The 23138-nt window shown below is 42.9% G+C and overlaps 1 protein-coding gene across 2 annotated transcripts; it reads right to left on the reverse strand.

Moving 5' to 3' along the window:
* Positions 1–2346: 2346 nt before the first annotated feature.
* On the reverse strand, positions 2347–22583 carry Mfsd9 (major facilitator superfamily domain containing 9). Of its 2 annotated transcripts, none has more exons than XM_017799917.2 (6): positions 22416–22583; positions 18053–18140; positions 16567–16610; positions 11602–11731; positions 8563–8772; positions 2347–5181 (listed from the first exon to the last, which is right to left on the reverse strand). In XM_017799917.2, the coding sequence occupies exons 1-6, from the start codon at positions 22557–22559 to the stop codon at positions 4379–4381; spliced, it is 1419 nt and encodes a 472-aa protein (XP_017655406.2). In that variant the 5' UTR covers positions 22560–22583; the 3' UTR covers positions 2347–4378. The 2 variants fall into 2 exon arrangements, with proteins under 2 accessions (XP_017655406.2, XP_008838536.3); XM_008840314.3 differs by having other exon boundaries at positions 22404–22583.
* Between the last annotated feature and the right edge of the window lie 555 nt (positions 22584–23138).

Below are 23138 nucleotides of genomic sequence, written 5' to 3' on the forward strand. Positions count from 1 at the left end.
TATTCCTTCAACCAGATCGTTACAGTTCACTTTTATGCTGTGTAAGCTAATGAATTAATGAACATAATTTCCTTAATGTCTGTATCCTCTCCCTTCAAGGAACAGCACAGACTGTTTTAAAGTATCTCTTCTCAAAATAAGAATTGGTATCATTTCTGGTGCTAGAGAGATGGCTCAGCAGTTAAGAATACTGCTCTTCAGAACCCAAATTCAGTTCCCTGCATCCATATCAGGCAGCTCACAACCACCTGTAACACCATCTCCAGGGGATCTTCTGGCCTCAGTTGTTCCTGCACTCGTGTACATACCCACAAGCAGACACACACATATATACACATAAATAAAAATGAATCTATTAAAAAAGATAATGAGTATCACTTCTTACCATATATCAAACCAGAAAACAGAGGTTTTGTTTTGATAATTGTTTTCATGGAGTGCTAACTATACAATGTTAAGTTTAGACAGTCTGGGAAAAAGGAGAAATCTAAAGTAGAAAGTATTTCAAAATGCATTTGTAACTAGGTGTGGTGGTGCGTGCCTTTAATCCCAGCACTCAGGAGGCAGAGGCAGGCAGATCTCTGTGAGATTGAGGCCAGTATGGTCTACATCAGGAGTATGGGCCAGCTGGAGCTATAGGAAAGACCCTGTCTCAGGAAAAAAGGCATTTGTGCATTTATATAGTTAGAAATGAATTTTACTAAGATGAAATTTTACCTATAAACTACTCTACTGGATAGCAGTATGAATTTCAAGTTGTGTATATGATATTCATATAATGGGTTTAAAAGCTAGATTTATTTTCACTATTAATCTGTAGTTCATGGTGTAATTGAGATTAAATTCTTCAAACACTTCAGGACCCTGAATTATGTATCAGGATATAATGACTTCCAAAAGCACAATTTATTAGAATAAACTATATTTAGTTATACTTTTAAAAAGGTTTATTAAAAAAAACAACATGTAGCCAGGCATGGCAGTGCACACCTTTGATCCAACACTCTGGAGGCAGAGGCAGGCAGAGAGCTCTATGAGATCAAGACCAGCCTGGTTTGAAGTTTCAGGCCAGCTGTGGCTACAGGGAGATCCTATCTCAAAACAAAACAAAACAAAACAAAACATGTAAATAGGCAAGTTCTTCAGGGGTGAAAAATTGGATAGGCTGAGTGAATAAAAGTTTTTTCCATCACCTTTATCATCACCTGGGTAGATCTAGCTCACATATTTTGTCGACTTCATAAAGACTATGGTGGCTAGCTCTTAGGGAAAGGGTTAGGAAGGGTCACTGACAATTCTTACTGCACATTCCAAATACACAGCTGTTCTCTGAAGGCAGCTGTCCAGATGCTTGCAGTTTACCCAGTCTGAGCTGATACTTAACTGCCAATAGGCTTCTATAGATTTCAGAGATACCTCTAGGGAAAGAAGCCAAGCGCTTTCCAAAAACACCCTCTGTTCTGGATGGAGTTCCCATTATCTCCCTAAATGTTCTCTGCAGATTAATACAGATGAGGGAAGAATGGGATAGGCGCTCACCATCAGCCTTCTTGACCTCTGTCTAGACCAAACATTAGGATGATACTACAGGCCCTCCTGGAATTGTTGAGTGACCCCTCTGCTTTTCTTCCTGGTTGCCCCACATCCCTGCAACCACCTGTTCCTCCTGGCTCATGTGGATTATTGTGCCAAAGTCCATACATCTTTTTTCTCCAAATCTAAGTAGTCACCACTACAGCTAGAGGGTCTTCCTAAAAATATAAGTGCCAAGAGCACTTGCCAGTGATGCCCCTTTGGCTGTAAAGTCTAACTCTCTGAGCATGACAGGTGAGCTCCCTCCTGAAACCACCCAGTGATCTCAACTCTGAGTGTGCAAATACCTGGGTTGTGTGCCTGAACCTTGTAGCTTAGACATGCAGCCAGGCAGGACTATAGGTGGGATCATACACACTTCACTGCCCAGGCCACTCAGCCCAGATCTGGAGCCCTGTAGCATCTCCCCACAGCCAACACACACTGTTCCTTGTTTTTCATTCACCCCTCTGGATATGAGCACAAAGGTGTACCATCTACTCTGTGGGAAAACCATGCTTTCTGGAAGCTTGAGTTCCATGATAGCCCTGCTCTACAGCACTTACCTTTTGTCTGGCATGTTGGAAAGGTGGGTGCTTCCTTCCTAGACATTCCCTCTCTCTAAGGTAAATTGTCATACAATGCAAAGTTAAACCATATGAAGATATTTTTCACTTACAAAGGAATAAATCCATGTGACCCAACCTGATACTTTGGAAAGGATTATGGAAGTTGCAAAATAGAATTTAAAGAACACACAACACAAGTGCTAATGGAACAGATTTAATTTCCCTGAGATTACATTCCATAAACAATATAAATACTATTCATTAGACCAGTGGTTCTCAGAGTTTGCTGTGTAAACAAATCAGCTAGACAGCTTGTTAAAGTGGTTCCTAGCAGGTAGATACTGGGGCTGAAGTGTCTGTATATTTCAGAAAATTCCAGGCCACGATGGTCCCTGAACTACACTTTTAAAAAGACATTAGATGTAAGATGAAGTCTGAGAAAATATTTACCAAAACACAAAACAAAAACAATCATCACCCGAGCAAACGGCTAGAGCACTCACACAGGAGAACAAGCGTGTCTCTGGGTGCTGACCAGTTTCGGTTTTCAGTATTTCCATGTGTCTTATTCATTTTAAAGCCTCATTAAATTAATAGGATCAATTTTGAAGATAAAATGCTATGATCTTAAAAATACAAACATGGCTATTTGTAAGAATTTGTAAGAAAATCCAATTACTTTGAGAGTAGAGAACAAAAATCTTTGGAGAAACACTTTTGAAATTTTACTTCATTGCATAAACTTTTCATTATTTATTGTCCCCGTGACCCTGCTCTCCATGACATTTAGTGTTGCTTATGGGCAAGGCCATTACCTTGTTCTGGTCCCTTAGTAGCTCTTATCCCTTGGGTAAAAGTAATAAAAAGTTAATTATTTTTCTCACAGCCAGAGAGGAAATAGATGACATTCACGCTAAAGTGTACTTTGTACTTTAGTCATAAATACTTGTTTACCCCATATACAATTTCTAAAACTACTGAAATACCTTTTCTGATTTACAAATAATAAGCATTAGCATTATGACAAATCAGTGCATTAAAGTATCATTTGCAATTATATGTATGTTGGGTTGAAAATGGGCATAATATTCTAGCAGACTGATGAAGAGGATTAAAAGGAATGTGAATTTTGGCAGTTTCTGAGTAGAGGGATTCCCAAGGAATGCTTACAAGCAAGCACTATAAGCCCAAGGGTCCATCAGCAGGCCTGGCCCTTGCCTCCCTGTGGGAATGTGCATCCCTGCTGTGGGCCTGTACTTGTCCCTCGGGTGCTGATGGAATGAAGGTTTAAAGTTTAGGAAAGGGTGCACCAAAACATTCCAATTGGCTGACTTGGCTCTTCCCAGTCGCCAAAACAAAATGAAATAAAGCAAACAGTTTTTCATAAATCCTACTAGGGCAAGCCCCTCCCTGCTAGGGCATGCTGGGACCCTTTCTCTGTATGTTCATCTTGAAAGCATTCCTGTGCTTTAACTTCACCTTCAGCATGTTAGTGCCAGAATGATGCAACTCAGGAAAAGTCAGCTTCTGAGGTCATAGATCTTCCTACCCAAGTCCAGAAGAATGCAGCCCCAAAGAGGACAGAGGGCAGCCCTGAAAGCCGGCTCTTCACTCTAGTAGAGAGTGATTTCTGAGTGGTGGGGAAAGGGGGGTTGGTACTTCAGAGTTACATGCAGAAATCTGACAGTCATACTGAATTAGCTAATATTATAAAAAGTCTATGGTTTTTACTTTAACCAAAACTAGTATATCTGGCAGTGAGCCTCACACATCCAAGAGAAATGGCTACTGGTGCTTAAAATCCCTGGTAAACTGTTCTAGATAGAGGATCAGCATGTGATTGCTGCAACACCCTATTTTTCAACAGGGTATTTCTTGTGGTTTCTTCCCTTCTACATACCATGCTTGGTTATCCCACCCCCATTTCCATGTCTTGTAGCCTGCAGCTTTTGTCCCCTTGGGAAATGTTAACTTTATTGGTCCTGGTGGGAAGAGAAAACGCTGAGGCAAGCTTTGGACAGGGCCATCTGGCAGAGAGCTCTCTTCCAATCTTAACTTTTCTACGTGCAGCTGACTTCTGATCATCTTGCTGGCACTGCTGTGCAGCTGAGGACTGGGCACAACCAGTTGGAGATAATTTCACTTAGACGGGCACCCTTTCTGAAATGCTCTTCTGACCGTGGCCTTTGTTCAGATTTGATTTGCCCACCTGCTTCTCGACAGGGTTCCAGACCATGCTACTCACTTTTCCGTTTCTCACTCCCATCCCCAGCAGAGTGTGGTTTGTTCAGCGACATGATGAAAATTGCCACCAGGGCTAACACAGTGCCCAGGCTTGGGGGACCACAAGGGCTGACCTCCTGGGCCACTCCAGAGAGGAGAGGGGCGATGATGCGGCCCATTGCAGTCACAGACTGCCCCATACCAATGACAGTCCCGCTGGCCTGGGCCCCGCCCACGCTCAGCTGGAGGTCCGTGATACAGGTTCTGCCGATGTTGGTGGAGAAGGACAGAAGCGTGGAGGAGAAGACCACCATGGTCATGGTGCCTGCCGTGGAGTAGAGCAGGAGCAGCATGCAGGTGAGCACGCTGGAGTGCAGCAGGACCATGTGAGAGCTGTGCTTGTACAGCCGGAGGATGGGCCCCACTGCGAAGCCAGCCAGGGCACCCAGGGCGCTGCTGTAGCTAATGAGGTATCCTGTTGTCTTGGGCCGCACCCCAAAGCGCTCCTCCAGAGCCAAGACGAAGTTACTGTAGTACAGCATCACGGCCACCGCCATCAGCAAGCGCACGAGAAATATGTCCCACATTGCTGAAAATATCAGGCTCTTCATGTCCCCCAAGGCCGACACGACTTCCACCCAAGGCTTCTGAGGAGCTCTCTCTGGCTTCCCCACAGCAGGGGGGGTGGTTGCTTCGTGTGGTGCACAGTCTGACTTTCCCAATACTGAAGCATGCTTCTGACTCATGCTCCTGCCATTCTCTGTGCCGTCCTTGTCCTTGAGTTTTGTTTCTCTCCAAGGTAATAGCCAAACAAGACCTATTAAAATGGTAAAAAGCCTGTTAAGAAAGTTAACTGCTCTGAATTCCTACAGTGCATACCCTTAGGGGATAAGCCAGTATTTGTATTAGAGTACTAATCTGTATTTTTATACTAGATTTACTAGACTATATTTTTGGATCTGCGTTTTCCCACCATGCCCACAGTTCTACCATGATACCAGGATTCCAGCAATAGAGTCTTAAGCATTAAAAAACAAAACAAAACATGTGACTACATAAAAAATGTCACTTTCTCCTCAGCTCAAGAGCCTGTGCTGGTTTCTTACATGACATCTCTTCACAGGAAAGCTGCTATATGAATTTAAATTTATACTTAAATGCTTTACTTAACAGACTTTCTAATTCTCAGCTCATCTACCCATCCATTCATCTACCCATCCATGTCAACACAGAAGATTTACAGAGTGCTCTTCTGTAAAAGGAATACATTAATCAATACGAGATGAGGCCTCCTGAAAATCTTGTCCTCATAGAACTCAAACTTCAAAGGTGTTCAGACAAACAGGCAAGCAGATTGCAACATAAGGGCTATGCTGAGGGAGGTGCAGGCAGCTGACACAGCGGCGACTGGGCAACTGTAGAGACAGCCAGTAGAGACAGCTTGGAGGTAGTGGCTATCAGAAAACACTTCTTAGATTCTTCTCCATTTTGGGCCACCACATATTACACCTGAAAAGCCTCAGAAGGCACCATTCTCTGGGACCACGACTCCAGCCTAGTGCACCAGCTCTACTGTTTAGATAAATCACCCTCTCCCCGCTTGACTGCCTCGGTTGTAGAATGACCTCTTACCAAGTCATGCTCAGAAATATATTTAAAATTGAATTCACACTTTCCATTCTAGGACATTCTTCCAAACTCAACTTTAATGGTCTTCAATGTTCACCCTTGGACATTTCACGGAATCCTGACAAAAATGTAGAATTGTTGCTGATGGACTTAAAGGTAAAAGTAGAATTAAAATAATAAAACAAGAGGCTGGGGATGGCGCTCAGTGAAAAGAGTGCTTGCCTAGCGTGCACAAGGCCTGGGTTCCATCCCCAGTACTGCATAAACTGGGTGTCATGGTACACACCTGCAATCCCAGCACTTGGGAGGCTGGGACAGGAGGATCATGGTTGTTCTTGGCTACATGGAAAGTTCAAGGTAAACCTGGGCTACATGCAATTCTCTAATAATAATAATAATAACAGCAACAACAATAATATAATGATGAAAACAACTCACATCTATTGAGTGCTGACTATATGCCAGATGCTTGAGTTAACAAGACTATGAGTTTTGTTATCCCATGCTATAGATGAGAAAACAGATGCAACATTTAATAGCTCACATTAACGAACAGAAAGGCAGGCATTGAACTTGAATCTATTAAGACTCCAGAGTCTGATTTCTTAACTTGGAAACCAGAGGTTAAATGGAAAGACATGAAAAGATGTTCTCAGGCAACGTGGCAGATGCTGACACTGGAATGAGAAACGATGCACTGTGCTGGCTTCGCAGAGTGAGCAGAGCCCTCTGGGTGTCTGTCTGTATCCAACCTGATCATTCCCCCACTTTTCTACTATCCCTGCATTGGCCCAGCCTTGCCTACTCCCCTGATTTCTTTTTTTTAATTGTTTTTATTTTTTTATTTTATGTGTATGCATGTATTGCCTACATGTAGGTAAGTGCACCCATGTCATGCAATGCCTGTGGAGGAGAGAGAGGCTGTCGGATCCCATGGAACTGGAGTTACAGACAGTTGTTACATGTCATGTGGGTGCTGGGATTCGAACCCCGGTCTTCTGCAAGAACAGCCTGTGCTCTTAACCACTGAGCCATCTCTCCAGCCCGCCCCCCATTTCTTAAATGGGAAAAAAAATCTCTATTACTTTGAGACATTGTATTTGAGAACACCTGAACAGGTTCCTAATGGACCCACATCTACCCACAGACTTAAGGCAAAACATCAAAGAGCACTATCGCTGGAAATGCCAAGTTGTGAGCTGTACAACACTGTTTTCTAAAGAATACTGCTGCCATCTGCATCAGGTCCATTGTGTCTACTTGCATGGGTCCATCACTGTTAGGTCTGCTGACTGTTGGCATTCCATCACTGAAGGAGGGGATAAGGCAGGACATTGGACTCAACTGAGAGCCTAGCCATTGGTATCAATTCTGCCTACTGCACATAGCCTTGGGCTCTCCAGGTAGTGCGAGCATATATAGGCTGGAGGAGGTTAATTAAGAGGGGCTCCACCTGGGTAGCTATGGGGATGCCATCATTCAAGCTGGGTAATGCCTTCCTAGTCCTTAGGGCTGGTTGCCCACACTATTGCTAGTCACCTCTCCTTCATGCTCTGTAAGTAAGCCCAATAAACTCACTGGTTGAACTTTGGTGGAATTGTACTTTGGTTTGTTGCTGGGACCTTAGAAAGAGGGAATAAACACTATTTAGATTCCCCAGAAAAGGAAATAGTGCCCAACATCCCAACAAACAGGGATGTTCAAATCAAAACCACAGAAGGGTTATTAAAATAATAACAGGAAAATGACAGCGAGGATGCAGAGGAAAGGGAACCCTTGCATACAGTGGTGGGGATAAGAATTGGTACAGTCACTATGAAGAGTAGTGGAGAATTCTGCAAAGTAACTTTCATTCTTGAGCAATGAGTCTGCCTAATCTATAAAAACATAAGCAACTGATTATGACTAGTAATAATCAGATACATACAGATTAGAGATGCATGTGCCAACATCTCAGTGTTAGCAGCAAAAACAGTGAGTCGTTCTGTAAGAAACAGTATATTTTAAAATGTAACAGAGATCTTTTTTAATGGCTAAAACCTCATTCAATTTTATGTCTTATACGGTTTATACTGAGTTCAATATTGTACAACTGTATTAATTCAACTGTGAACCTAGAAACTATTTACAGTCACTTTTGAAAGAGATGTACCTTTGCTCTGGAAACTGTTAATGAGTATGTTAAAGCTGTAATGAAATGCTTCTTCTAAAAACAAAAAAAACCCTGTGTGTTGGAACCATTGCTAAAGAATATTTCACATATCTATATTGTGTTGAGTTACAAGGGTGTTTTACATTTCAAAGAATGCTGTAGTCACAAGCATTGAATATTTGTATTAAGTTCAACAACACATATTTTGAACATTTATATTCTACTGTCACTTATCTATGCTGGCTTCATCTGTGTTACCTAAACTTCTTGTTTGATTATTACTTAATATCAGATACATAGAGATTAAAGACACATGTACAAACAAACAAACAAACAAACAAAAAAACCATAATCAATTGCAAGAGGCTCACCCATCAATTGGTGAGCTTGAGAATACATGATCAACAGTCGACTTACCAGCATTGAGAAGGAAGACAGAGCAGCAGATGAGGGCTGTCAGATAGAATCCACCATCCAGTTCTGTGAGATATCCACCAACCATGGGGCCCAGGATGAAACCTACACCAGAGGCAGTATTGAACTGTCCCAGCACCTGTGGCCGTTCCTTCTCTGCGACCAAGTCAGAAAGCAGAGCCCTGGAGATGGAGAGGGTGTGTTTAAAAATACCTGCAAGGGCAGAAGAAACATGCTCTGTGACTGTCTCCACACTGGAGGAGGAGCTCCCTTCTGAGCCTGCTCTTCATCGCCATGCCTACTGACTTCTGTCCTCCATTTGCTTTGAACCCCTGACGCTTGCAGGTTTTAGCCCATCATAGATAACCAGAGCAGTTCACTTCATCTCTAGAACCAAGTGCCTGAGCCTTCAGCTTTCCCATCTCTTGCTATGACACCCAGCTTCTCCTGTCCTCTGTCATCTATCTGAAATTCCTGGTGGCTTCCCCAGTTTCCATGCTTTATCCACTTGCTCACTGGACAGACATGACTACTTGACTACCCTAGGCCCAGCCTTGATCCTGACCTGGGATAAAGCAATGAGCTATGGCCATTAAAGCAAAAACCAAAAGGGAACAGCTAACTCCACCCCCAGGGAACCTGACTCTTCTTGGGAGGTAAACAGCATGAATGAGAAGGTAAGATGGGCTATGGGCAGACGCAGGAGGGGATAAAGCATGAATGGAAATACATGGCATCTTCACTAGAGAATGCTGACTGATTCCTACTAGTAAGAGACTTGAGAATTTATTTGCCCAAGTACCCAAGGGCTTCAGCATGATTTATGCTCCTGCAGAAGTATTTGACATTCATGTGGGGTGTGCTTATGAACATACTGATGGATCCTGGATAGGGCTGCCAGCCACTTTGGTCAACACATTATAAGAAATCAGTCCTAGGTGCTGCTGGCAGGTCAGCGTGCTTTACTCCGAGCTGTGACCTGATACAGTGGCCTCTTGCTTGTCCAGCCCTGTGCTGCCATGCACGTCAACTCATGCCTCTTGAGTCTACTCCAAGCTCTGTCTCAAAAGCAGAGTGTGTTGTTCAGTTGCTGGATAGCTTTTTTTTTTTTTTTAGTGAATTTACAAATCCCTTTCAGGATTAGCCAGACCCTTTCCAGACTCATTTCCTGAAAGAAGGGGAAGGGTTTGGTGGGGCGGGGGGAGATTCTCAAGAAATCTTACAGGAGCTATGCGTATTCCTTTGGAAATTATATCCATGTTTGGTTTACCTTATAAGGGAAGAAGACTGTGGCAAGAATATACTGGGAAAAACCCAGGGGAAGAGTCCGGTTTCTTAGAGGTTGGGAACTGAAAACCAGGTGTCCAGGGTAAGCACATTACAAGTCGGATCATTTTCAGGACACGAGGATCTGACTCCACAACTGACTTTGCTAAAGAGAACCCTGGGCAAAGCTCCCTGGGGTTCGCTCTTGTTCCCGATCCACAAACACTGTGGAGGTTGTGTACGCAAGAAGGAATCTTCACGTATAGCTCTTCTTGTTTGCAAAGAGCATGATGTCTATAAAGAAGTACCACCAACTGAAACAGGCAATTTTATATTAAATGAAAACAGTTTAATATTCCCTGTAAATCTCTACACATTTTGTAATAAATCTACCTTCTCACTTGGCTTCCTCACTAATTTCTACAGCATTAGACATAGCACATAGCACCGAACGGTGGGGTGTAGTGTGGTATGGTAGAGACACACACTACCAATGAAACCAATAACATAAACAGATGCAAATGGCATAGCTATTAATTGCCATTTGTATGCAGTAGTGAGGTTAGTACTGCTGACCAGGTTTAAGAAAAGACCTTCTAAACCTAAAGCACTTTTTAAAGTCAATAACAAAACCACAGTATGAGTTTGGAAGTATGAATTCAGTATCTTTCATGGTCTACATAGGTGTCAAAGAAATGCTGTGAGATTTTCAAATGAGTTGATCATCACATGTATGTTAAATGGCAGAACATAAATGGCAGAGCTCTTTCCTCTGGGGTTAACTTAGAACAGATAGCTTAAGTGAGTGTGGGTTAGAGGTTCAGTGTGGCAGACTTGTGACCAGGGTAGCAAAATCTGTCCATGCTCTCCTAGGTAAGGAAAGAAAAATGGTGAAGTATAGGGATCTGGATGCTAAGAAAGGCGAGGAGAGTTTCCACAGCAGATGTCCACCCTCCAGCCACCAAAGGTGCCGTTTTCAAGAATGGATGAAATATTTGATGAAGAGGTCAGATGACTATACATTATCATATTGCTGTTCACAGTGCCACTGGTAAGCGTCCTAAGCACTCTCACTAGAAAGCCTTTTCTCAAAGCTTGTAGCTCCACTAAAGAACATGCCAGTGATGATGTATGGCATCTAAAGTCATTCTGACTCTTTTCCACAATTGTAGATATCATATTTGCTATCAAGTAACTTCAATTTTCCGTGAAGTACCATGCAAATGAGGGTATGAAGGATGAAATCCTGCATAAACTGTATGAATATGTAAATAAAACAGTTCTTTGGGGAGACAAAAAGAAATTGTCAAAATGTAAACAGGAGAGCAACTCCGGAGTCTCTTACATAGTGATGCAGCCCCCCTCTGCAGTCAGCAGTTGGATTTCCAGAGGGCTGGCAGATAGCAAAGTCTCAGATTAAATCAGAGTGCTGGCCAAGGACATGATACCTGTTCTTGTCTGAACGTAGAGGTGTTGTTGGTCAGTAGGCAGGAGACAGGTTAGGTGCTGTAGCATAGTAATTTACTCAATGAGCCTCTGAGGAGCTGTACCACACATAAAGATGGTAACTTTGATAAGTTACCAGAGGGTCTGCCAATGTTAAGTACTCAGTAAGCAGAAGATGCTGGTACAATGGTTATTGCTAGCATTACTGGTGTCATTACTTCCCTGCAGGAAAGCTCTAATCGAAGATGCAATATCAAGCAGGCTCAGGCTTGTGTATAGAGATACATATTCATTTTGAATGAAAACACATTCTCAGAAGGTAGGACTCACCCACAGGGATCCTAGCCAGTATAAACAGAAACACATTGGTAGACACTCCAAGAAGGAGATAGCCCAGGGCACTGAACAGAATGCACACCAGCAAGGAGGACCGTCTTCCAACCACATCACTCCAGCAGCCCTGAGAGGAACAAGAAGCAGAGATCTCCAATAACTACCAGCACCATGCAGTTCACTGATGCCAATTCAATATGACACCGTGGAAATACCAGGGCATCAGGATGTGGCTGCCACATACATTATCTTCTCTAACCTCCCCATGAGGTGAGGTGAGTGGGGCAAAAATAAGTATCTTTATCTCAGAAGCAATGCCTGATGATATAGTAGCTAAGAAATTAGCTGGAGATAAGATGGAACACAAGGTTAAACGTCGAAACCTGCCTTTGTCTTCATTCTCATTTTAGACAGCTACATTCCTCAGAAACTAGGGTGTTTAGAAAATACTGAGAAACAAAGTGAACAGAAACAACCCCTCCTGACCCCAAACCTGTACATTATATATTTTGAAGAAAACGGTCCTACATCATTATTAGTTACTTAACAATATGGTCTGGGCACCACTGCATGCCATTACAAACTGGCTACTATTTGCTACCATTATTTAATTACATTCCACATTCCATATGTGCCAGTGTTACTCTATAAATCTCCATTTGGGTTGACCTGTTTTTGTTTTTTTTCTCCATCTGAGAGAAACGGTACTTTAATGTCTGTAATGCTACGAGCATCTTCACAGCAGGCTCTTTGCAAACCTCCTTCAGAAGTCTTTAGAATACAGTGCCAGCACTAACACTGTAAAAAGGCAGGTGTATTTTGGAGCATTTGACATATACAGAAGAATTACTTTCTGAAAGACCTTTACTCACACATCAGTATAATGGGGGATAGGGTTTTCCCATTTTCAAACCAATACTGATTATTTTCAATGAAAAAACATCTACCAGTTTGTTCAGTGTGTCTTCTTTCATGCTGATTTTCTTCCTAATGAGACTCTGTGTGTGTGTGTGTGTGTGTGTGTGTGTGTTGTGTTTTCTCTGGAGAGAAGCAAGCAACACAGCACATCTGCCAGTGACAGTTCTTATATCAAGGAGGCCTCAGAGTCCCTCTGGGCAGTTTCCCTTCAGTGTCATCAGGAAGGCCAGGATACTTGTGAGACCACAGCATGCAGGATGAAGCTTGTCCTATGGGGAACAGTGTGCTTCGTGGTGGTCAGCTGAAGCTTGCAGAGCCTCTGCAGATGGAATGAGAACAGAACTCAGTGGAGGCAGATGCTGAGAGGTACAAGATGGAGAAGTGCACACCCAGAGGCCAGTGGAAGAAACAGGCTCAGCAATGCATGGTGATGTCCTGCAGTGGAGGGCAGGGTCCAGGCCAGCTTTCTAATTGCTCTCCATCCCTCACAGCCAACCTCAGCAGGAGCCTGCTTAGAGGCTGAAAGACTTCTGGTCTGTGCACACTGGAAGTCACTGGCTGAGGCTTCTAAGAAAGTTCTTTAGCAGTGGATATGGTTAAGTCTGCCGTCTGTTCTCCTCCCGCTCTTCTTCCTCTTTAGAACATGCGCATGGGCCAGGGCATCCATGTGAGAATGAAAGCGTAAGAACATCAGGCTGGCCTTCGGGTGGCAGCTCAGGCACGTGAGCAGCCACAGCAGCAAGCTTCATCTTTTCTCTTTACACTTGGAAAGAGCACCATTACTGGCACACACACAAACCAGCATGACCAATATTTGCAATACAGCAGAGCACCTTCATGATGAACTATTGTGTAGACTGAGGTTCAGAGTGAGGCTTTGTTTGAAGAGACTGTATGTGCCTCACGTTAAACTTGCTAAACACTGTCACAGCACCCCCATGACTTTGGCTCCTGAGGAGTGCCCTGTTCTCTCTCAGTCCTCACTGGGAGATGACTCACACGCTTCCTGCTGCCCTCAGGACCCAGTGAAGAGCCATACTGCCCACCCTCCTTACCCATGGAACCTCAGCCTGCCTCTCTTCCTTTGCAAAGTCAATCATACCTGTTCAAGATCTTTCCCAATTGTTATTGATGTGTTTACCTTCTAAAGAACTCCAAATTCCCAATTAAATAGAGACATAAACTGTTATTAAATTCCTCATATCTCTCTGTAAAACATTCTGAGGGTAAATCCTCCAAAATACACTCATCCTACAAATGTTATCAACCCCTTTCCACAATCTTCATTTCAATGAGTCCCAGAGATTCCTCATACATCCTACTGAGTATGGGGTCACTGGCCTCCTGTGCCCTGGGCAGTGGAATAATCTGGTCGTTATGTCCAGGTTCTGGGCTGGGCTGTCTGGTTGAGCTCTGAACACTTATCACTCCATATACCACGATTTCAGACAAGCAGGCTAGCCTCTCTAAGCCTCAATTTCTCCACCTGTAACATCTACCTCAGAGTTTATGTTCTCCCTCATCACTTCTGTATTTAGTATAACATGAGTGCTGTCTGAGGAATGTCAGGTAGAGTCCCTAGCATTGTCCAACCCCTGGATAACCTTTGTAAAGACCTACAGCTATGCTCTGAGGATGGCTTATGAGGGTTAAAGTGCTCTAAACACAGTCTGACATACACTGAGCACTTAATAAATGCTAGTCATTTTAATGAAAACACATACATTAAAAAATTGTGGGGACTGGAGAGATGGCTTAGCAATTAAAGAGCACTGGTTGCTCTTGCAGAGGCCTGGGTTCAATTCCCAGCACCCTAATGGCAGCTAACATCCATCTGTAACTACAGTTCCAGGGGAATCTGATGCCCTCTTCTGACCTCTGTAGGGAATGCACTACACATGTGCACTTACTGCAGACAATATATTCATACACATAAAATAAAAATAATAGACAAAATATTAGAAAAATTAAGCAAATCTGGCAAAATACCTTTTCTTTGTAAAGATCTATTCTTAAAATATTTTTAAAAGATGTGTAAAGTACGTACTAATAAAAGTAATAGTTAAAAGGGAAATTTGAATGAGGCATCTGTCTCTGAAAAACTTCTAAGGAAGGTTTTCATTACATTGCAGCCATAAGGTATATGAGATGTACTTTGTTAATAAAGACCCACAAGGAAGGGTCAATACAGAAATTCAGGTCCAGTCAGAGCTGGCAATGAAGGTTCACGTTCATAAATGCTGGTTCTGTGCCAGATACTCTGATAAGTACTATAGAGAAAAATCAATTGATTAACCACCGCTGATCTTCATCTCCAGGCCAGAGTCCATCAGGAAGGTGGAGAGCAATGTGTATGACTGGAACGCACTACTGCCTCTGCACTGAGGCTGAGGTACAGACACACATGGAGACTTGGGGGACGAGTTTTCAAATGAAAAGGTATCTGTAAGATTGCTCACTTCCTTTTATCAAAAGAGTATGAAACATGGGGCTGGAGAGATGGCTCAGCAGTTAAAAGAACCTCAGCAGAGGACCTGAGTTCAGTTCTCAGCACCCACATGATGGCTAACAACTGTAACTCCAGTTCCATGGGATCCAACACCTTCTTCTGACTTCCTCCAGCACTGCCCATCACAGCTGCACATGCAGGAAATACACTCATATACATAAAGGTATCCTTTTATTTCTTTATTTGGGGTCAGGAGAGAGCAGAGGATGCAACTCAGACAGGCTCCTGTACATGCTAAGCACTCACTCCAATGCTGAGCTACCTCTCAGCCCCTTGAGTTACTTTCTTATACCATCAAAGCAATGACTGATGACTCTTGGAAAAAAAAAAAGGTTCATTCTGACTACCAAGAGTAGATGACTTAGTCAACATACTTAAACTCCATGAGTCTTAATTTACAGCTATTTTAAAAAGGAGATACTAAAAGGATTATTACAAAGTTTAAATGAGAACAAAACTGAATGATAGGCAACTTCTTAACAACTTCAGGGAATGAGAAATCATGGAGTAACTGTTTACTTATTTAATAGTTTACTGTAGAATCTCATTCAATTCCTTTTAAATATATGTCCTGGGCTGGAGAGATGGCTCAGCAGTTAAGAGAGCATGCTCTTGCAGAGGACCCAGAATCTATACTGGGTGGCTCATAAGGCTTTTAACTCCAGCTCCAGGGGATCTGATGCCCTCTTTTGGCCTCCATGGGCACCTGTATATTCATGGCAGACACTCAGACAGACATAGACAGATACACATGAATAAAAATCAATCCTTAAAACATAGCTATCTTAACAAGGAAGTAACTCCAGAGAAACATGAGTTCACTAAATGTGAGATGCCAGCCAGGCCAGCTGCTTTAATCATCTCCTGGTATCAATCCTGAGACTAAACAGGTGACTATTCTATTGACTGCTTGATCATTAGACACTGAGGTCTCCAGACCATGGAGTGGCCATGGCAGGCTGCACAGCGGGGTGAAGGGATGACCAGCGAAAGACTCCGAACTTCAGACTACTGAGTGGCCAGAAGGAGAGAGTGAAAACATCACCTCTGGATCTTTCTACTCCATTTTCCCAATATTCAACGAATCAATCAAAATGGCTTCTGCCAGTCCTGGGCTTATAAACAATGAGCCATTAGATCAACATGTACATTTCTGAACAGAATCCTAGAAATGTAAATAGATTTGCTTCTTGTTCATTAAGTGAAACAAATGAATTGCACTAATTTCTGTTTATGTGCTTTTCTTGGTACAGTTAGGAGTGGATCACAGGAAGAGCAGGTTAAAACTGAACAGTTCTCTGGTGGTACTGGTGTTGCATTCCTCTCAGTCTTTGAAGCCCATGTCTTTCCATGGGCCAAACAAGGAAGAACAGAAGACAGGATTCTACCTGGTCTCTATCCCACAAAACTGTGCTTTCTAATCTGCAGACTTGCTTTTCGGTTAATCCTCAGGTCCTTATCACAGCCATGGTGGGTGATTCCAGCTGCTTCTGACTACGTCCTAGAGAAATGTTGCCTTATGGAAGAAAACTTACCACAAATGTGCTGGAAAAAAGCTGCAAAATGCCATAGGAAGAACCTGTCCAAAAAAACCCAAAATATCAGTAATTAATAAAATCAGCTAGATCTGGAATAAATGAGGTAACAATTACATAGAAATTAGGAAAAAAGTAGAATGGGAAAATATCATTTTCAGTAAGTTAAATTGCTGCACATTTTTTTCTCAAGTTTTTTTAAAGCCTTCAAAATAAAACTGAGAATAGCAAAAGAACGAGAAGGGTCAACCTTAGGGACTATGAAAAAGTATTTCCTATGTGAAAACTGTGTTGCTCCAGTCTATAAAAGTATACAGTGGGAATTCAGAGAGTAAAACTGGACTCCTATAAAAACTCCTCTGACTACGAAATTTTTTTATTTTAATTTTTATGTGTACGAGTGTTTTTTCTGTATGTATGTATGTGCACCATGTGTGTGCAGTGCTTACATATGCCAGAAGAGGGTGTCAGATCCCCTAGAACTGAAGTTATAGCTGGTTCTGAGCTGCTACATGGATGCTGAGGACTGAACCTGGGTCCTCTTCAGGAGCTGCCATGCTCTTAACATCTGAGCCATCTCATAAAATTTTAAGACTGATTTACACATCCCAACATTTTATAGGGGTGAGTGAAGGATCATTAATTCTATTCATGAATGGAAATGCCATAATGAAACACTGAACAAGTGATACATGCTAACAACAATAACAAAGGATGAGAAAAGAGCAAAATTTAAAGAAGAAACCTTTAATTATGTAACAAGCTTACAGAGTTTTACAGCATTCCTTCACCTCCATGTAACATATCCCCTTTGCTTTTTCCACAAGTCTTCATGCTACTGTGTGCCCAGCAGAATTCAATATACATTTCTTGAAGCACAGACTAGGATTTAACAACGGAAAGCGAAATGTGCCCCACAGTAATTTCTTGTCCATCTTGTGGAGGATCAAGGGCTGTCAGTGTTAAGGATTTCTTATTACTTAGCAAGGTTGGAAGCCCTGATCACTCCTGCTTCTTTCACAGATCAATGAATTCTGAGTGTAATTTCACATTGTACAGGCAAAGAAACCTCAAGTCTTCTAAGATGTGTTGGTGGTGTAGTGTGAAATCTTGCAACTAGTTTATCAAAGTGGTCACCCAAACCCTTTCCAATCAGGTGTGACTTCACAGATTATCCTCTGGTCTCTCTCATTAAGTGACAGGTTCCTGTGGCGGGGCAGCCAAATCTACCCTTTCATATGTATAGCCAGCAACTTGCTGAGGCTCAGTAAGTACTGGGATGTGTATGGTATGTGGGAATAGCTCAAATTTCAAAGCCTTCCTTAATACAAGTAGTCTCAGAAAGAATTTGAAAATACTCTGGAAATACATTTTATCTCACTTCTTATTTGGGTGATATTGGTTAAAGATTCAGTTATTTTCAGATAATGAATTCAGGGGATTTAAAAATTCAGTGTTCTACAAATAAGCAGTATGAACCACTCACCGACTACTCCAGCAACTATGGGACTTGCTCCAAGGGACTTAACATGAAGGTTCAACAAAGGGACAACCATGCTGACACCAAACAAATCCTATGAGAAAACAAAGCCTGGTTGACTCATGTTAGTAACTGAAGCCTGGCAATATTTAAAGTCGTGATCCTAAAATTATAAACACATTTCAAACCCAAAAACCCTATCTAAACTTCTGAGCAAATAAAAAAAAGCATAATTGTATTTCAGAGTAGGCCATACTAATCAGGTTAAAAGTTATAAAGGAATCCAGATAAGGCATGCAATAACAGCTGCCAGTCTGCCTGGGCTGGCCTGACCTGGGATCAGTTTTGATTTCAGTCTCTTTGTGACTGCCCTTTAACATCTGAGAAGATGTGCAATGTAAGTTCCTTACCTGAAATAAAAACATGGACAAACTGAAAACCCCCCAGTGTTCTGTGAATACTGAAGGGGCCAGGATAGGCCATGATTATTGGCAAAGCAGTATCTGCTTAAATAAAATTTCCTTCTGGAGTTACAGAAATGAGCTCACAGATCAGAACTAGGCTAGACCAGGCTAGCCTTGAATTTGCACTGCTCTTGTCTTGCCTACTAAGAGCTAGGACTACAGGCCTGATCTAGCATGCCAGACTTTAGAATCTGTTACAAGGTAATACCTGAGAAGAAAGCCTGGGGAAAGCAGTAGAAAGAGGAAAAGCAGATGGAGCGGGGCCAGTGTTCTGCAGGTAAGTCACAGGAACTACATGTGCTTGCAGGGTCAGAGAGTTCCCAACTTCAGCTGTCACTTATTAAATGTGTGCTCTTGGAACTGTATTTAATGTTACCAGGTCAGGCCCCAGTGTGGCCATCTGTAAAGAAGGGTCGAAGAACACGTGCCTGATAGGACTATGTGAGCATTAAGTGCCATGTGGGTTGAGTGAGGCTGACACACATAGAAGCCCAAGAATCATGGCCTCTCAAATCAGTTGCTAAGCAGATCCTTTGTCTGGTAATCTAATGGCAAGACCATTAATATTCCTGTTCAGTTTCACTGCCATTCTCAATTCTTTTGATTACCTCCTAAAATAATTTAGGGACAGGGGCTGGAGAGATGGCTCAGTGGTTAAAAGCACTGACTGCTCTTGCAGAGGACCCAGGTTCAATTCCCAGCATGTACATGGCAGCTAACAACTGTCCGTAACTCCAGTTCCAGGGGATCCGATGTCCTCTCCTGACCTCCACGGGCACTGCATGACACGGATGCACCTACCTACATGCAAACAATACATTCCTACACATAAAATAAAAATAATATTTAAAAAAATAATTTAGGAGAAGAAACACATACTGCACACATATGATTCTCTTTCTAGTCCAGCCTATCAATGTGGCTAAATTCAAAGAAATATTTTGCTCTGCCCTCCCTGATAGGTAGATGTGGGTTCACTAATTAGAGAAATATGCACTTTTACATATCTCGTGGTCCTTTTCCATGGTTACAGCCTCAGGTGGCCACACATCTAATATCAGGTGCTCCTGAATACATTTTACATTGACAGTTCGAGAGCTATGGTTTATTATTTCCATTTTAAGATTACTTAAAATGCACTTCAAGGGTCTGAGCCAATGTCTTTTGGGCTTTATGTCAGTTCTGTATCATCAACTGCCTAATGTTTAAAGCACTTAAAGATTCCAGCAAGAATTTTTTTTTTCCATAAAAGAAACCCCAATAATTATCAAATCACGGGAGGGAAATACTGACACCAGTATATTAAGCTATGGAAGGTAAATATGAAGATATGGGCTCATAAGGGATATCTGAAGACATATTTTAGCACTTTGTGAGTCTAAAACAAATACTACCTTTATCTTGAAGGCTGGCTGCTGGCTGTTTCCTCACAGGAAGTTCTATTCTAAAATATCTTCTTTACTATAACACACAATTCCTTCTGAATCCATACTTTCTACAAACCCACTGTTTTTTAGGACACATCACACTTGGCAGTTGGCCATGTGTTTTTAGCCATTTATAAGGAAGTCAGTCCCTCTGGTGGGGTCACTGAACCTTTGCCTATGCATCAGTGCCTCCCAGTGGAAAGAGATGCATCCACTCAACTTCCAGGCTCTCTTCAGGGAATGAACCAGTGTTCGTCAGCTGGTGTGTTATCTCAATAAGGATGAACTGTCACCTGCTGAAAGCTGGTGAGAGGGAACAGAAATTGAGCAGGTGTCTGTAGAAAAGTAGGGACTGAAATCATAGAGTGTGGTACCATCTTAGCACGCTAACCAAAATGGGCAAAATGAATAATTTTAGTATTTCCTGTGAAACAAATTAAAACCTCAAAGTACTGTGAAAGGTTAAAACTAGAATATTTAACAAGTGACTTCTCTAATTCTGTGCCTTTCCTCTTCCAATGGGAAACTATTTTCCCAAGTCTTTGTGGTCTTCCCATCTCTAAATACATCAAAACAAGAACTAAGTTGTGAATAAATTTCCTTAGATGTTACTTAGTAAACAGGCTAATTAGAACCTTCAAAGATTCACACAGCTGCATACACAAAACAACTTACATTTACCACTGAAAAAAATGCCTACTCTTTTCCAACTTTTTGGAAACCTTATGTATTTCCTTTAAACAATGCACTTAAAAACATTATTCCCTTGAATATATTATTAAATTTCTCCAAAATTTACATCAAATTTGTGAGACTAGATTTGCCATGTGCACAGCATATGGAAAGCATAAGCCAGGCTGTGAACATGCAACTCTGTGTTAGAAGGCTGAGCATAATGAAGGATGTGCAAACTGCCTTATTTTGTGGTAACACTCAAACTATTTGGAATTCTAACTCATGTTAGTTTCTGAGGCCCTCTGGATGAAGTCTGGACATTCCAGGTGAGGGCTCAGATATTTTTTTCTTTTTTTTAATCTGTCTTACACAAGTAGTCCAAGTGCCTTCCGAGGCAGAGCCTCAGTAGTATGAAACAAAAGCATCTCCTACTAGATGGTGGATGGTAGTCAACATCCTTTCCCAGAAAAACCCACACTCACCATCTTCGAATTCTGGGTAATGAGACTGCAAAATGGAAGCAGTGTGTGCTGTGCATTTCAAGACTCAACAGAGAAAAACAGTGAAGGAGAATAGGAGGAGGAGTGTTCGACTCTAAAGTCAAAGGCCTGGAACCTAAGGAGGGGCAGGGTGTAGCAAAAGTACACGGAAGGCAGGAGTATCTCTAAGATGGGCTCTCCAATGTCTTCCGGCTCTGTGAGAACAGACATTTGGTGAAATATACTTTCTGCATGACTCTAACATACAAATTTAACAAAGCCTCCACTAACTGTTGGGCTCTTTGGAAAGAGAAAAGAGGTGGCTTCTCACTGGTCTCCTACATGGTGTGGCAATCCTAACTCCTGATTCTAGTGACCACCAGTCTGGGAAGAAACAGTAGGCTTATTTCATCTGTGCAGAACATAACTCTGTTTTGCCAATGGCTGATCAGACACCATCTACAAAGTCTTCTCCCACAGACCCTTCAACTAACTGGGTCCTTGTGCCTTGACTAACTTCTAACTAGGGCTACTGAACCACAAGAGAAATGAGAGTGCATCAGGGCTTTGGCACTCATGGTGGTCCAGGAATATCAATTTAAGCTTACCAGCAAGGTGGTAAGTTATTTGGCAGCAGAAACTTCCTATTACAATACTGGAGATCCACAGCACTACCACATACATGCCTTCAGAAATTCCATGAATGTTAAATTAAGGGGTGGATGGATGGAGGAAGGACTTCCTGGCCACACACTTGATTTCTAAGCTTTTCATTCTAGGTGGGAAATGACTACTTCCGTACCAAGCCAGGACACACATGCACATAAATTATAATGAAGCAAAATCCCGTGCCAGTTTGTCAAAAGGTAGTTGTGTACCTCCATTTTCACACCAGTCCTCCAGAAACCTGATAAAAATGCTTCTCATTCTGTGCAGATGGGGTCATCAGCAGGGGCTCCGCAGAACCCTGCTCTGGGGAAAGGCCTGCTTACTACTGTACCAGCTGCCACCAGCAACCTCTGTTCTCCACCCTGCACCTGCCACTACAAATAACATCCAGGGTCATCTCCCGCCTCCAGCATAGCTAGGTCAGGAAACCACACCTGAGGTCAGTGGTCTAAGAGTTTATGGGGTGATAGGGCAAGAAGAGGCTTGAGAGCTGGAGGGGGCTGGTTCTGACTGCAGATCTCAGGTTCCCGGCCCTGGTTGTGCTTTATAAATCCCCAGAAGCTGGAGGAAAACGTGGTCCTTCCTGGATCCCAAGTCCTGGACCAAGTCTGGACTACGCCCCTGCCCCGGCGTCCAGACTCACCAAGAAGCCTACCAGGTAGAGACAGAGCAGGAAGCGGCGGCCGCAGACTGCACGGGAGCCCGCAGCAGTCGCTGTCCCGGGCTCCAGCCGAGGCTCCGGGGTCGCAGAGGCCAGCCCCTGCCCCCACCCCCGAGCCCCGCGACCCGCCAGCGCCATCCCAGCGCCGGCTACCGGCGCTGAAGCCGCAGCAACCAGCAGATCACGCCCCGTTCTGGCCACGCCCCTGCGGAGGCCCCGCCCAAGGCGGAAGCGACCGGCATGCGCCTGCGCAGATGGGAAGCTGCTTAGTGGATTGGGCGGTGCGTGTTCAATGTCTGCCGGTCCTACTGCAGGCATCCGAGTTCAAGAGCATTGACAAAACGTCTGCTTTGTGACGGTAGCAGTGATGCCCCCTTTACTCTGCCTTCAGCAGCCACAGACTGAGCACCCTACGTGGCTTAACAGACCTGGAATAAATTAATGTGGTATTCTAAGCTTTGCGTTGCATTTGAAACACAGTGGGTAATGGTGCTACTGCCTTCCAGATACGTGAGAATTGTACATAGGATTATTTAGTAGTTTGTTGCTCTACGAGGGGAACAAGACAGAGATGGGCTCTGTCTGAGCTGGACTTATGGTCTCCTGGAGTAACATTAAAGCAACACAGTGAGCATGAAGAGTTAATTATCATAAACGTACAACAAAGAAAAACACAAAGTGATAGGACAGGTGACACAAGGAACTACGGGTCTAGAT

The sequence above is a fragment of the Nannospalax galili genome, unplaced genomic scaffold (assembly GCF_000622305.1).
Source record: "Nannospalax galili isolate Female #2095 unplaced genomic scaffold, S.galili_v1.0 scaffold299, whole genome shotgun sequence".
NCBI lineage: Eukaryota > Metazoa > Chordata > Mammalia > Rodentia > Spalacidae > Nannospalax > Nannospalax galili.